General features: G+C 39.8%; 1 protein-coding gene across 5 annotated transcripts in view; it reads right to left on the bottom strand.

The window, feature by feature from the left end:
- Positions 1-12,279: 12,279 nt before the first annotated feature.
- Crk (Crk proto-oncogene, adaptor protein) overlaps positions 12,280-17,085 on the bottom strand; it is an 81,503-nt gene continuing 76,697 nt past the window's right edge. For all 5 annotated transcript variants that reach the window (XM_022805753.2, XM_022805752.2, XM_086987692.1 and 2 more), the window contains 2 exons: positions 16,478-16,906; positions 12,280-14,085 (listed from right to left, as the gene is read on the bottom strand). In XM_022805753.2, coding sequence (XP_022661488.1) covers positions 13,951-14,085; positions 16,478-16,906 — 564 coding nt within the window. In that variant the 3' untranslated portion in view covers positions 12,280-13,950. The remainder of the gene's footprint in view (positions 14,086-16,477; positions 16,907-17,085) is intronic.

Below are 17,085 nucleotides of genomic sequence, written 5' to 3'. Positions count from 1 at the left end.
AGAGGAAATCGGTACTCGTAGACATTCGTACGTACACTCCGGAAAGCCTCTCAAGCCCATTTTTTTTCTTCATAGAATCGAGGTTATTAGAAAGGTTGCAAAAGGTCATAGAGAAAATTGTTCGCTTACACTTAACTCCTTAATGCACCCCTATGGTGTATCTCAATATTAGAGTCCACACGGTGCTTGGCATCTCTAGAAGCGCTGCGGATAGTTCGTAGAATGAATAAGGCGAAGCGAATTACCATATAATGGGTAAGCTTGGGTCGTTTTTAAATTTTGCTTTTGATACAAAATAGGTTATTATAATAAAGGAATTTTTGACTATATAGTCAAAAATAAGTAAAAATATAATAGTTATATAATATAAAGTTAAAAAATAATAAAAAAATACTATATAGTGTTTATATTAGTCTATTGCTTAGATTGTCTCTATAATATTTGAGTGTTATACAGAATGAAAAGAAGAAGCAACTTAAGGATTAGCACGCTCATCTGATCTGACAATTGCCAAACAAACATCATTGACCATGGTCGTCACTAAAAAAAATAGGATAGATATATCCGAGATTGATCATCAATGAGCGGCTCATCATAAATGTTCTTTGATATCTACCTAGGCCATTGCAATGTATGGCCATGTATGACTACAAACCCTAGACAGCTCGTTACCATTATTCTGTAAGCTGTTTTATTGCAATAATGATAGAACACATAGAGTACGGTAAAAATTTGCGCAGCGAGCTCTTAGCTACATAAAATGACGTCAAGGTAATTGGTATCTTGAGGAAGTTCTACCAGTAAATTTTTTTGCCTTACTTTAAAAGTTCTTAATGAAGCTGGTTCTTTTTTCTACTATTTTAAAGAGCGTTATTAAACTACTTTGGGCCTCTCAAACAGTCGACCAAGGGCGCCAGCTTGGACGCGGTTTTGGCCTTTCTCTGTGGTCTCCTATAGCAGTACGAACTCTAGAACGTCAGTTAAATATAGAGGACCTCAAGACTCTACGGTTGGTAGAAAAATTTATTTCTTTTTAACAGCCTGAAACTCCGTTGGGTGGCCCTGCGAAGGCGCTGCACTGAGGGGGAGGATAGCAGCGGGCGATATCTTTTAGGCGAAATCGAAAGCTTTACAAGCCCACTACCGCAACTACCGTATAGATCTTCCTGTAAGTACTCTAAGATAATTCGTTGGGTTGTTTCGTTTAGAATTATTAAATTTTTTATAGGACAACTATATGAAAAATTCTAGTATTAAATCAGATGCATTTTAATTAATTTTCCGCAAAACGCCATTAAATTACGAAAATTTTATTGAATACTACGTTTTTCCGTAATTTTTACAAGAAAAAAAATCCAAATTACTATAACTTTCAAAAAGTAGGTCGATTAAGAAGTCGCGTTTGTAGATATTTTATGGTTTTTTCTTTTAATATATGCGAGGTATTGAAAAATAACAGAAAGAGCTAGATGAGTTAAATAAAAATATTCGGTAGTGATGCAGCAAGCACTCGTAGAACAATCGGTAATTTCTTTTATGAGTACAACAGTCGCCCTTATATCTCAGTGAAAAGCCAGCCGCAGAATTAGCTCAGTTCTATTCACTAACGATGCGTGATACGTCGTCAATTGTAGAACCAGAAGCTCATTTTGATTTATTCCTTTAATCGACAAATAGATATTTCGCCATTAACTAACCTCATTCGCTGCCCTCATATTGAGGTATAGCACCAAGCTTGCTTGACGTTCACTGTTTCCTAATTGATATAATCTCGTTGCAGGAGCCCAATGCTGTAGAAGGATCCTATGTTTTATCCTTCTCTTAGATACAGAAACAGCATAAAGGAACTCCTGGACCAATTATTACTTCGCAAAAGTGTAAGAAAGGATATCTCAAAAGGGTAGAAAAATGCAAAGCTCGAGTGAGTGATTTACTCCATTTTACACTTGCGTAAACGCTTACAGACTGGCGTTACTCTCATTAGTGAGATTGCCCACTCTAGCAATCGTATGTTATTAGTCTAGTTCCATGGGACGGCCGGCATATGGTATGACGGTGTCGCAGTGTTCCATAATGAAAAAGAAGATCCTAGCGATGTGTCCTTCACAGGCCATTATCCAGTAATCCAATCACATCTTATATTCGCTCAGTCCTAGCTTTTCTGGCCCTCTCTAGCCATTTTCTACTCTTCGTTTCGATGAAGTGATTACCATTCAAAGCACGTGCGACTTCGGCCCAGTTTAAGGGGCGTTAGATGTTTTTTTCCTTATTTCTCTTTGCGTATTTCGACCTTGTTGGCTTAGAGTGCCTATTACGTACGGGATGGGTCCAACGAAAGGTGGCCTCGCAGGACGATGAGCTCGAGGCATTTCAAGCACCTACGACGGCAGTCTCAGACGACGACTGATGACGGCTCACATTACGGAGTTACAATTTTCTGTGTGTTGCCTAAGCAGTTCTAATCGAGCGGATTACTTCTGCTAGTACAGTAGCACCCTCCCGTGCTCATTAAAGAAACGGAGAGGAACAGAGCGCGGAGCGTTGAAATCAAAACGAGCGCGACGCTTATACTGATACAGACGCGTCGCTGGTTGGTAATTTTTTTCTACAAAAAAACATTTTTTTTAACAATAACTGTATCTCGGGCTGGAAGACAATGTACGATATACTTGTTTTTTTTTTTTCACAATAATAAAGAAAGCCTAGCAGTGTGCCTGCTTGTCTAATAAACGAAGGTCGGTACGATTGTGTAAGATAAGTTTTTGGTCATTGGCCAACTCTCAGTTCGAAATGTCTCATAGCTTTCTGTTTTACCTGCTTCTAGAAAAGCAGATATGGTACCGGTAAAGCTGTAAAATGCGCACGCTCGGCCTCGTAGCCACGCAAACTCTACGTCTCCCTCGCGCAGTGCTGGCACGTGTAAATGTATTATTAAGGAAGATATTATTCATTCAGCGACTTGCCACTTCATGTATGGTATTCTAAGCATGGACTATTGACTCTATTTAGTCTCTTTCACTGCATACCGCAATCGCTCGATGTTACTTAGTAGTTTTTGACCACGAAAAAACGGGCGACGAAGCGCTTTCCTGAAACGCTTGAACTAGAATAATTTCGCCCACTCCGATTGCACAAACTGTAAATACTAGGCTGGTCACCATTTCCACCACGTCATAGCTAAAAGGCAAAAGGAATGTACAAAAAGCGTAAATTTATGCGTTTGCCCCACATGGTCTCTACAACAGACAACAGCGGCCTGGTGAAACGTCCACTTTTTGCATAACTCGCATTCGGCACGTTACCCTCTTGAATGTTTTCGTGCAAGTTAGTTTATGAATTAGGCCTCTGACAGAAAATGATGTGTGTTCTGTGCACCCTTTTTTTTATTCATAAGCTGTCAAAATCCCTGGTCGACGAGGCAAACTGTAGTCTATAACTATAAATGCATAAGTATTGACTTTTTCGACAAAGACGTAAATTCGAGATAAAGCTTTCTCGTTAACTTGGCTAAAACCTAAATAAATAAATATATTTACCTATTAAAAACTGCATACTCAATATGAGGCATAATTGGAGTGCGTGCAGTTGTAGCGATTGATATAGCTACATGGTATTCAGTATAAATAAAATATAAAAATAAGTAAACAAGTTTCTATATGTAGTATAAGAGCACAACGCGATTTGAAGGGACATCCTGCACTGTTGTATGGTATGCACATGGGGTCGAATGTACTTATAATCGCTTCGGCATAACACTATGATCTCGTATACTACTACAGCAAGTAACACTACAATCCTGGGAGTCCCCCTAATAATGCGACTGACCACACAGACTTCTTCATAAAGAGAAAGAACCTTAGCTTAGAATCTTTGTCACGCTCTATAACAACAAAAGCGTCCGTCGTTTTCATGAAAATGCTTCCTTAATTTAATAAGATATTGTCAAGTTCTTCGAATGGAATATTTTTGTTGGACGAACTTAGCATTATGTAGTGTAGTTTCCATCCTACTGGCACAGAAGAAGATGGCATCTTGTTAACAAGTAACTTGCGCGCATTTCACGACGCTATAGGATATATTGGCCTTCGATAGAATTTCTGTAATCATCATATACAATTGGTAGTGGTATTCCACGAAGAACTGTGTTTCTTCATTTTGTTAGGGAAAAGGCCTTAGCTCAACTTGTAAATAAAACTCAAGATTTTCAATTTTTTTTATTCATTGGCCGAGATATTTCTTCCGCGCCATGTAATTATTGGTACGCTTCGATAACTGATCGTAATTTTCTTTCAGATCTGACTAGCACTCGTGGGATTCGACTTCGGGGGGATCGGACTAGTAATAACACTCCACGTATTGGCCTATGGATGATTAAAGGTGGCTTCTGCTCACCTGTAGTCTTTTTCGTTTGTTACAGTTCTCCTTCAGGGGAGTTGGTAGTGCAATTTAATCACGTGTTGCGTCATGATAACGGTTCTCCACACCGCCTATAGAAATAAACCCACAATCGATTTTTAGTTGGGACATCGGTGATAAGGTTTAAAAATTTCAGTCCGAAGAACTTAAGTCCTTTAAGCTCAAAACAAAGCGCGACTATTCGGATGTGCGGGAGATATTTCTAGAGTTCGAGACAACTTCAAATAGTGCAGGAAATGGCTGCACTCTATAACTATTTTCTATAAAATAACCTCAGAAGAAAGTGAAAATGTACTGTTTCGTTGTTATAAGAATGGCTGTAAAAACTGCTCCATTTTGGATTGCTAGAATTTTATAAGGTATCGAAAGTTTGTGGCACAGGATCGCGAAGTTTGCGACGGGCAATGTAAGACATGTTGACATTATAGTATACAAATAAAATTCTTTGGTTTATACGCGACGAAGCCCAACGCCCACTTTTAGTCCGAAGCCAACATTATTGTCGTGCATAAGGGAATTGAAGTTCCGAGCAGCAGATAATAACACGCAAGCAAAGGAAGCCTCAGGACTTTCACTGAATAGAATGGCTATACGGAGTAACCAAAAAAAACCTAAATAAAAATGGGCCAGAATATCCCTTAGAATGTTCTCTGATTGCTACACAAAAAACCTAATTTCGGCTTTGAGCTTGAATCTTGTAGGATGACATTATAGAGCAAAGCTGATCCTAACAATTCGATTAGTATCATATATAATGCCTTAATACATTTTTCTAGATACATTTTAGTAAAATAACAATATGATAATAAGCCCTTCTTTGCCTCATTTTTTAATAATTCTGTATAAGAGCAAGCATCGTGGTTGTGCGGCCGCATGTCAACCATATTACAGTATCTAGAAAAGAATCGCAATATTTTCGCAAGAAAAAAATTTGCTTGCTTTACATGCAATTTACTACACAATTAATAAGGTAAAACTAGGTCATGACAAATAAAGGTCATTATTTTACAGCTAGAGTGCAAAGCTCCAGAAAAAGCTACAATATAACCTCTTCTTTTTACCAGGACTTCTATCAAATTTGATTTTCTACTCCAAAGATATTTAGAGTAGAAAATCAAATTTGCAAAAAAAAATTGCTCGTGAAATATATATATATTCTTTGCCCTTATTATATTATGTAATATGTACTTGTATAACGCACTGACCCTAACACTGTCGCATAGAAGACTCCTTATCTCGTTCGTATTACTCTAATTATTTTATGATCCTTTTCCTTTAGCTTTCTTTTATGGCTGTTTTATACATAATATATAAGTTACGGTGTATCCCGTTCTGCAAGGAAATAGCGGTTCAGATAATACCCATCGCATAATCCTCTGAGCTCATGCATGGCTTTTATGCCCTGCCAGACTGTCCGCGGTAACGAATAGCGAAAATTGATTAATCTCCTATGCCTTTTCTAGTGACGTCATCAAAATTGCCCCGTCTGTGGTACCATTAAGGTATTTCGATGACTAGGTGTACGTTGTCGTACAATTTCACCGGTATCCTATGTGCCAACCGTAACGTGTTGACCTTGACTGGATGGCTGAATAAAATTAACTCATTCTTCAAGCATCCAAAGAGACCCATCTACGTTAGGGCAAAAACTCCTACGGCGTGGCCTATACAGGTATCATAATATAGACTTCCCATCGATCGGGTTTTCTTCAGTCCTGGCAACGGTATGTTAGAACATATGGCGTTCATTACATGGTTTAACTACGGATGCTGCTTTGGTTTGTCTTCGCCCCCTACAGAGTAATAATAGAGCTTAATTATCCGATGCATATATTTTGGGTTACGATTTCTTTGAACTTCGATCCGTGCGGTCGATTGAAGGAAACTAACGGTCTGATTCTAAAACTGGTAATGAACACAACGCTGTAACTTCAATGCACTAAAATATAATGTATTAAAATTTCGAGATTATAAAAGTCCATTTTTCCCTGCTCAGTTTGTTCGCTTTTATTACAAAGTTCGAGTGCTCCGGTTTGGCCCAAAAAACAAGTATATATATATATGTTTTTTCAGGTAGATACATCTGTTGTCCATAGGATTCTCTAGTTAAAGTAAACACGCGAGCAGTTCATTAGACAACAGTTTATAAGTACTTAATTAAATTTTGTTGATTTAAAGGCATATTAATAAGCAGGCGTTGTCGAGACTATATTCCCGGTACAAGAGATAATTTTGCGAATATTTAGCATACAGGCTCTATGGACGTTTAGCTAACGAAAAATGGCTATAGTTAAATACTGTATAACACTGTATAGAGTTTTACATATGTGTTTTACTTTAACAATGAGACAGGACGTATGAAAAACAGCAATTCTCCTGGTTGCTTCGGCATATCCGGCCCAATTTGTTGGGATTAGGATTTTCCGAAGCTCCCTTCTCTAAATCGCTCTAAGGGTACCATTTTGGGAGACTTATTCAAGGTATACGTTTGGCGAGTTACTTCGTACGATTTGGGCAAAAAGGTCAAGACTAACATAATTACAGCGTGAAGACAATACTTCTTGACTGTTGTCATAGTACTTGCTCATTTCTATTGAGCTGAAACCAGTCATTGCATCCCTTTTAACGTATGTGCTTCCATTACTAGAAACGGTTCAGTTGAAAACACCTCTTCTATTGTTGTATCTCTTGTTTACCTTTATACGGTTTGTAGAAGTTATTTTCCATGGGGCTAAAAAATGAGCATCTCAAGTGTGTTTTTTTTTCGTCCTATCTTACATATGGTACCTGTGCAGCGTTCTTTTCTTACAGTTGTACCTATGTCAAAAAACAACAGATTACGCGCATGTCATGACCAAAAGCGCATCGAGATCGATGCGTCTCCCAGACTGCGCGAAATTACTACTTTGGAGTTAATGTTGGCAGGAAAATATACGCGCTCCTTTCATGAGATGTGCATGCGTCAGACGACTATTCGTTAGTGTGCAGAGTACTAGTATCATCTTATGTAAAAATGTCTTATGCGAGTTAGCACAGCTATGACAGGTCAAAGAAGCTTCCGCTTAAGCTGCATGGGAACCTCGATAAGAGGAATGAGATTTGCTTCATAATTTCTTGCACTTTTTTTCTTTTTCTATTTATTTCTATTGAATATTTGATTCGATTTGTTACCTTTTCATTGGAACTACCTTACTTGGACTTGAACACAGTTTGGAAGATGCAATTCGCGCGGCAAGTTGAACTTTGGCAATTGCGAATATAATAGGTCTAACTTCCTCCTTGGAGAAATACAAACAATTTTAGTTAAAATGTGTTTTCCGCAAGTTGTCAGAGTCAAACGAATCCAATGTAAAACCAGTCACCCGTTCCAGTTAACTAAACTAAGCATCGTGTATTTCGATTCTAACGCATGTCAAGCCCTAAGTAGGAATCATAAGCTCTGAACGTGAATACTTAAGTTACTAGTATGTCAAAGCGAGGACCTCTGCAACTGGATAGTGTTTACTTTGCACGATCATGTGGATTATAGCCTTGGGGGTATCGTCTATGCAAGAACGTAAACTTCTTGCTAGCGGCCATGTTCTACGTATATATAGCTCTCGCGTAGAATTTAGAAGTGGTTGATAGCAACGGTGCCGTTACAAGGCCTAACCGTTCAGGGCGAGCCTTGGATTGTTTAGGACAGGTTTCTAAGTTTTGCTTTAAGTGGCAACAACACAAAAGGAAAACTATTCTCTTAGCAACCTAAACAGCTTTTTAACAAAATCTTCTGGATCAAATGCCAACTCTTCCTCGAAATCTTCATGACTGGTATAACCGATTACAATCATATATTACGTAGGTCATACATGTAGCACGTAAATAACATAGACATATCTTGTAGTCGTCTTAACGTTATCTAACCGCTTCTTACGATAGACACAAAGGCAGCTTTAGGCGGGTGAATAGTTGTACGATTATGCGAAGGAAAATTGTCTGTCTCGGCTTCAGGATAATTTCCTATATGTGAAAGGTTGATGTCCGAACAATGCGTTGAAATCGCTAAATAATAAAAGGAATACCTTTATGTATTTCTCAAATATCTTATATAAACAGTTTGAAACCTTTGTATAATATGAAAATAATAACAGCACTAACTAAAATAACATTTGGTAAGAGAATAAAATACAACGAAAAAAAAAAAGCGGTTAGCAAAAGCTGTACAGATCGAGCAATAACAGCGCTTACGACACAGACGACGTGGTGCCAAAATGGCTAAGCAAAAGGACTTCCATCAAGCCAACGCTTGTATTTTTCACTGGTATCTACGTAGGTTAAGTTAAAGTTAAATGAGTGTTTTCTATGAGGTAACTTTAAATTTCCACTATGCCAATTTGAGCATATTCAACTTATTTCAACTAAAGTGAATTGGTGTCGCAATTTTTGGCCATCTTCTTGCCAATTTAAATGTTCTTGAATACGTTAAGCATAATGAAAACCTACAATCAGTATGGTAAGTATAAGAAGACGATAACTGTAGTAACATATCTTCACTAAGCGGAAAAGGCAGTCTTACTGAGGATGCAGCTTGCCGATATATACCCGATATATTCGCTCCGGGCTCCATTATCAGCATTTCGCGGCTATGCGGGGCCACCACCCATACAGTATTCCGTGAAGTCCTAATACAGCTCCAGCGATGACACTTATACCCACAATAGGTGATGCATTCAGATATTACAAAGTTCGAAACTCAGGTAATTAAGCGTCCATGTACTCAGAGTCATGATAGCAACCCGCTAACTTGCGAATTCCCAGTTTCTTAAGCATGTGATAGTGAACATGTCTCAAAAAAAAGTGATTTTTAGGAATGTTTTGCTTCCGAATGGCTATCTCAAAATTACGCCAAGGCCTACCTACCTAAAAACCTATCTAGGTTAGACCTGTGTAGCGTTATATATATGCGTATATATACATGCAGTATGGTATCTATGTACAATAATCATTCATTAATAACAACTAGAAAAAGGGTAGACTCTGGGGTCATGTCTCTGCAGCGACCGCCCGCACAGCTTCGTGTTACATTCGGTTAGTTTCACCTAGTTACCTATTTATGTACCTTCTTGAGACGACAGTGTCGTTAGCTTTAAAAGATGCCAAGAAGATGTACCAAAAATGAAAAGAAGAACCGCTGTTCGTTAAAACGAGAATGAAAGGCCAGAGAAAAAAAACAGGTTTGTCCTGATACACCGTTAACTGGCGATATTTTCTTCACTCTTCGTGCAGGAAAGGACACAATATAGAGCAGAAGTAACCCATACTTAATGGTGCATACGTAAATGAACTTTCAAAACAAACTCATCCCACCTTCTCCGACACAGAATCCTCCCATTTGACGGACTGAGGGCCGTTCTTCGTATCAGAGTGTATTATTAGTTCATGGAGAGATATAATCAAGAAGACTTGTTGTTTAAAGCTTTGTTATCACTACTAACCAAATAACTTACCCATTTCGTGGAACGTCCCAAACGAATCTCTCAAAAACAGCATGATTTCCGTCAGACCATGTCCATTAGATCATGCGATATCGTTGTTGAAAATCAACGTCGCATTGATGACGCGCTGACTCGATCTCTATTGCGTTTTTGCAGTTTGCAGTGGCCTCAAACTTTCTATTTGAAGCCACAGACTCCTTTTCAATCCTTCAGGCCTTCTTCTATAAACATCCGTACATGCCTTTTTTACAAAAAAGAGAAAAACAGAAATGTGTTTGATTTTTCCGCGCTAAAAAAAGAAAACTAGAAACAGTCAAACGAACCAATCTCGTACCAGTTGACCATGGCCTCGTTCAGCACTTGACATTTAGGCACAATGTGATTATTTAAATTTGTTGTTACTCCGTGCTTTGATAATAATTTACAGAAAAAAACAAAACACTCGTTTTCCACGCCAATGCCCTAATTTTTTCCATTTTCCATCACGTTCACCGGCCTATTGAGGTTTGTGTTTAACGTCTAAAAAGCCAAAGTGGTGAAGTTCCGAAGACGTAGACGATTCCCTGTTACTGACCTCTCCTGTTTAGGCAATAGTTTCTTCGCCCCAACGAATTCGTTTAGCCAAGCATTATAATTATTTATCGTTGAAGATCTTATTCCCGTAACATTGATGAACGGGTGCACAAAATTTTGGCACAAAACACGATTTATTTTCAAGGCTAACGCTCCGTTGCCTTATGATTTATTCTAGCCAAACTAGCAACTTCCTTCTGCTCGACCGCAATGTCTTACTAATAATAATTGTATAGGATATTTCTTTTGTGGACGCTGATACGAATTAACTTATGCCAGATATATGATAAAGTTCCACGGGTTGTGTTAAAATCGGTTCTCTTACTTCCTTTGCAATTCACAGGCCGACATAGATTGCTTTATGACTGGCGTAACGATAAACGATTGTTTGTTCATGGGCAAACTAGATTTACAGTATTTAACTTCCACAGTATACCGTGTCCTATAACCGCAAGGATTTTATGAGCTAAAAATGAGGTAAAAATATACATTCCTGTTCTATTGGTATCTATCTTCGTCCGCGTAAAGGTATAAGACAAAAAGTCGACTGCTTAACCTAATTTATGACGCGTATTCGAAGCGTATTCGCAATCACACGTTATAGAGCCTTATAGAGCGTTATAGAAGCAACACGTATCGTCGCTTATAGTTACTGATCGTAAGACGAAGCGAAACTATTTCAATTACAATTAATACATACGAATATAATTTCTAGCAGACGAACAATAAACACACATACACACACACAGATGTGTATTTTAAATATATTTTATTATTAATAATTATTTTACATTAAAGTAAATTTCTATTTATCTAGACGGTTCTGTCTTCTTGGGTGCATTTATTATATATAGTTTTTTTTTTCATTCACTGAATCGCGTCGCTTGGTTGTTATCATTATTATGATAATTCCCTTCGCTTGAAACGACACCAAGGACAGTCTGAAATGATAGTGTTGGTTGAGGAGCAATAGCTAAAAGGTTTTTGGTTTTCTGCTTTCTACAATGCCGGTTCTATCTGGGTTTCGGTATTAATCGTAGCATTATTAACCACCTTCCCATTTAGCGTTATAGCGTACGTGAGTAGCCTGCAAAAAATTTGGTCGATATTTGTCAAAATCCGCCTTCTTCTCAAAGCCTGTCGCGCCCACGGGCGTATGTGTATATGTCTGTTAGATGCTTCCAGGATCTGTGTCGTCGTTTATCGGACGCGTTTGGAAGACATATGTGCACATAGAGCCCAGAGCTCATATACAGGACGTCCATCAAAGCAGCCTTCAACCAGTTATCAAAAGCACGTTTTGACGCAGAAAGCTTGTACGTTCTTAGTTAAATATATTTAGATTTGCCAATCATTGCAATTGCCCTTCTTCGATAGCTGTTAACGCATAGGTTATCGCTGGTATTCATTACTGCGACAAGTTCTGTATGTACAGGACGGGGTTCCTTTAACAAAATCTATTCTGTTCCAGCGTTCATCATCATTTGCTTTACCATTTCCACGAAATTCTTCCATCATCCTGTCTTCAGTTTGCTGGCCTATCTCCTTTAGCATCACTTTCAGCCACACTTGCCTTCCAACCAGTTGCAGGAGCCTTGCAGGATGGCTTCTCCCTATCTGAATAGAAATTGCGCATAATCAAAAGAATCATCTCAGCCCTATTGATTATCACCACTATTGGACGTAAACGTACTATTATTTCATAATCAATATTTATTATTAGAAATTTAGAATTTTATTACTCTCGCTTCGTTTCCCTTGGTTGGCGCCTCGCCCAAGCAGCGTCTACTACCCTTAGATAAAGACTACACTGCGCTGAATTGATCAATTGAACCGTTCGATTTTTCCTTCTACTGGTTTATTGTATCGTACTCTCTTTTTATCGTTCAATTGTCCGCATTATTTATTCATTTTTTTTGCTCCTTTCTCGTGTCCATATCTAAATATCGCTCTATCTAGCTATTTATAGCACTCTGTGTGTTTCGTTCCTACCGTCTACTCTATATGGCGAAGCGATTCGTGTTTCGTGCCTGCACGTATGTCTTCCACGCGCGAACTTCCAACGTTCCTCTTTTATCTTCCTACATCACCAGTTGTTTTAATTAGTGATTCATACACAGCCATCCTTGTGGACGACACACTGTGAGTGCTTTTGACATCTACACGTACGTTTATATATATTCCTAATTTCTAGACCCCCTCCCCCCCGCCTCCTCTCTGCGTGTCGTTTCACGTCAGACGCTGTTCTTGGGTATTTCTTACGGCGTTGGCTTTGTCTTTTTTTTTTTTTGCTGTCTCATTACACGCGTACGCCATTTCATATAAACAGATCATTTTTCCATGTTTTTTGTGTCTTCGCAAAGCTAGTCGTTAGTATCGCTATTGGTGTTGGCGTATATGTTGCTGTTTCATAGTCTAACTACTTATTCTACATCCTAATTTCATTTTCACTGACTTATTATTAGTTGACTCGATTTGTTTGGATTCGTGCGTTTAAAATAGCCTGTTTGTCTTCTAACCGTCTTTAAGGGCCTACGTATCGCCTCTTTGCGATATAGATGTTCCAAGCAGCTCGTGTTCACGGTCAGCTAGTCACGTCCCGTATTATCACGACTGTTCGCATCTTCTTGGCATCAGTCGCCATTATTACCATCATTCATATTATATTTAGTTTTATTTTTATTGCTAGCACTCAATAGATATATGTATATAGCTGTATATAATAATTAATCTATTACCAGCGGCGCCGCATATAAACTTGCATATTCACAATTAACTATACACAATTGGTTAAGTGGCAACGGATCCCCCGATATTGAAAAATGTGGTTCTTCCCAACTGGCCCATATGCCTTTCCGGCACGACCTCATGTTAGCTCACGAGCGACGACAAATCTACCTCAATCAGCGGTTCTTACATTCAATCCGCCTCCCCTTTTACAACAATATTCGATGGTGCATCCTTATTTCAACGTCATTGAAGGCTGCCAAAGTCCTGTCTCACCTTTGTTTTTCTGTTTAGCATCTCAAAGATCTAGCCTAATTGTCGTTTGGTCGCAATTGATTACTGCGACCTATCAAACCGATAAATACGTAATTGACATGAGTCACTCTGCACTGCAGCACTTTTATCATTACTGAGGCTTCCCTGTTGCTTTTAACCGAACCCAGATTGGCCTTAGATCCATCTTGTATCATAATAACCATGCCGATTAGATGTAATGTATGTCACCCCCATGTTCTCATCAGGTGTAACTGGTGGCTATGTCCTCATAGTGTTCGACTTGTGCTGTTCGTATTAGTTCTATTGTAAGAGGATGCAACAAATCTGTGTGGACAGTTCTCGGATGAGTCGTTTTAGCTCTGTGGCTCCTTAGTGGATATCGTCATAATTAACAAGGACGTCAAAGTTGCCGGCAAGACGGTGTTGCATAGGGGTCCGTATGGACTCGGTTGACCGTTGACATCGCCGTTCTAGCAGATCCTGTTCAGGATGCATCTTCCTCTTCGCCAGTTTCAAGGAATTCAACGTGCGTGAAGGGAAAATGTCCGGTCTTGCCACGAAGCTCACCTTCCCATTGACCATTTTTGTGCATCGCTGTCACCAAAATAATGTCGCCGATCTAAAAAAATTAACGAAATTTATGAAACACAAACATAGACATATTCTTCAGCACGCATTTAGTTTCAACAGAATGAATGAATATAAATATGTACCCCTGAAAAATGTATAATTCAGACATAACTTACTAGTAGGCAATACTGGATTTTGTTATAATTTAGTGACAAATTAACTTGACGATAGGTCCTTCGCGCAGAGCTGTTATTTTTTATTATTAAAATAAGTGCTACCACAAGAATTTACAGTCATTTGCTCGGTTAAGCATTCGAATGTCGCATTATGACATGTGAGATTCGAATACATCAGCTGTGGGTCAAAAACATTTGTTGACTTATTTTTTTTTTTCAAACAACAAGTCGACCCTTTACACCCATGTCACATCATGGGTCGCGGACAAAGCCGGATTAAGAAGCGTCTTGTTCGCGCACAAGAAATGCTCACGCTCGCCAGCGGTAAGAAATATCGCTTACTCATGTAACCCTGCTTGAATAAAAGTTAAACTAATTAGCAAATCGTTCGGCTGAGAACAGATACCAAACTCAACATCGTACCCCCTGCCTTGTTACCACCAATAAAAAATGCTTTTCATCTGCAATACGCGTGCCGTTAAAAAGATACATATGCGACACCCACGTAATTGGGGCATACGGCAATTAAGGTAACTGAATGTTATCTGCGTCTTCAATGCTCCACTGCTATGGCTGACACGGATCTGATGCCGTGTTTACAGTTGATCTTCAAAGGAAGTACTCCTTCGGAGTCATTTTCGCTGGCGCTAGCACAATCGCGACCGTTTCTGTTCCCACGGCTTACCTAAGAACCGAGTCAACTGTCCGTTAGATCATTTTCAACGGAAGTCTAGATCTTGCAGTTGTGCCTTCGGCTTTGTATGCCTCGCCCGACCCGACGTAATCAGAAAGAGACAATGAAAAAAAGCTGAAGCCCCTTGAGCTGAAAAACAGATCCTTCCACTAGGGGTATTGCTCTGTACCCTCAACGTCCCCCAAGACAATCTCATTGGTCCGGGCTATGGCAAGAAGATTTGCATAGAAGCTGAGCGTGTTTTACTTCTTCCAGCTGAGTCTCCTCTTGCATGCCTCCTTTCCAGCTTCTACAAGCGACAGTTTAGCTCAGGATAGCGTAGCAGAGATTGCGTCAATTGGCAAAATATTAACAACGAGATGAGCCTATCCTGCAGATGGTAACGCACGCGGATTCCGGTACACCTTGTGACATTTTCCGACAAGTGCCATTCACGCTTTAATAACGTGGCCTATTTATCGAGGCACGTAGCAGCATTCATAAGAAGCCAGAGAACTTTGTTCAAACGTAAAATCCTGTCACCTGCTCTGGTATAGTGAAGCAAATGCTCGATAATTGTAGGCCTTGCACTCCGTTACGGCAGGGAATTGTCCTAACGACCATCTACCACTCTGCTCAGCCTGAACCTTCTCCGCTACCCCCCAGTTCAAGGGTATAGCGAAGCTACAAAAATGAAGCGGTCAGGAAAAGGATGTCGGGTTTAGGGTCGACTGTCCTTTTCCGACCGACTTTCGACCGCAACGGGTCGTTTCAGATTTGCGAGCTATACTCAACAGAGATAAAACATTCATAGCGACCTTGGCTGTTTGTCCATCCACACAAGGCAGAGATAATTTTCTACAGAAAGTCGCTCGGGCCAAACAATAGATAGAGAAAGGAATTCACAATGATATAGCAGAGAGTTTCTCAATAAAGAGAATGTACTGTGCTTTTATAGCTTGAATTGCTTCGTACGATACCAGGCAGAGCCAATATCGTCTACGTCACTCCTCATACGTTTTCATCCAAAAAGCTAACGTCACGAAATTTTTTCGGACGGACGATCCAGTCATACACCGTCGATTCGCGAGTGGGCCGAATTGGCATGTTTCGCGAGAGCGAAACAGCAAAATCTTCTATCATCTTCTTACTAAGGGTCGTTCGGTAACCAAATGGCCATTCGTTAGATGAAACGGACATTAGCTCTTAAGCACTCGTTTTTTTAACCGTCCTTTTTAGGCAAACCTGCTCACTTGAACATGAAAGTCTGAAAATCATGGAACAATCGACTGAAATCCAAAAAAATTTGTGAGCAGCTTTATGAAATTATACACATTTACTTTGCTCATTGTTACGCTGGGAATGCATAATGTTACTAGTAATGATTAGAGCAAATGCATTGTTAGCTTCTGGAGCTTTAGGGAAACATTCTACAAATGCTGTGTCATTTTATTTAATTTTTTCTAATTTGTACCGTAGCTTATTTTGCTTGCGAAACTAAGATCATCATCCACAACCAAATTTCACCTAATATTTTCTCTATTTACGTGTCAATCACCGAAAAAGTAAGCCACTTTATTACAAATACTTACGTCGAGACGAAGTGCCGTCTTATCGTAGGCGTTTGGGACGCGGGCCTGTTTGACGCGCGCCTTTGCGGGAAGTTTCCGTTCTTGGCTGTTGCGCTGGCCATTTAGAGTACCCCCGCTGGCTACGTTTGCGCTGCAGCCACTCGCTCCATTTATTCCTGGGAGTCCTGCTGCGTTTTGCGCTTGACCGTTATTTGCCGGCACGTTAGTGCCACTGACCTGCGGCGTCGTATAACGGATGTTACTAGAAGAGCCGTTTGGACCTGGTCCAGTTCCTATCGAAGCTCCGTTGTTCGATGGCGGTTGCGGCGGCGCTGGTGGGGTAGTCAACGGTGGAGGAAGATGTCCCGTGATGTTTCCGTTGACTACGCCCCCTGAGGCGCCCATCGGATTGCCTCCTAAGCCTCCGGCGATCAGGGCACCGTCCTCCAGCTGAGGTGATTCGACGAGAAACGACACCAGTGTACACGGGAAGAGTCGTAACGAAGGCGGAATCGAGGATTTCGTAGGATGCGCCCGGACAGCGAAGATTGATAGGTTGGACGTTGGATGCGTTTATTGATGAGAGTAGTAGGCGGTATCAGTATAAGGTTATAGGGAACGTCACACAC

The sequence above is a fragment of the Varroa destructor genome, unplaced genomic scaffold (genome assembly GCF_002443255.2).
Source record: "Varroa destructor unplaced genomic scaffold, Vdes_3.0 BEIS01000004.1, whole genome shotgun sequence".
Taxonomy (NCBI): Eukaryota; Metazoa; Arthropoda; class Arachnida; order Mesostigmata; family Varroidae; genus Varroa; species Varroa destructor.
The sequence above is the reverse complement of the archived record's forward strand: the minus strand, read 5'-3'. Positions and strand labels throughout refer to the sequence as shown.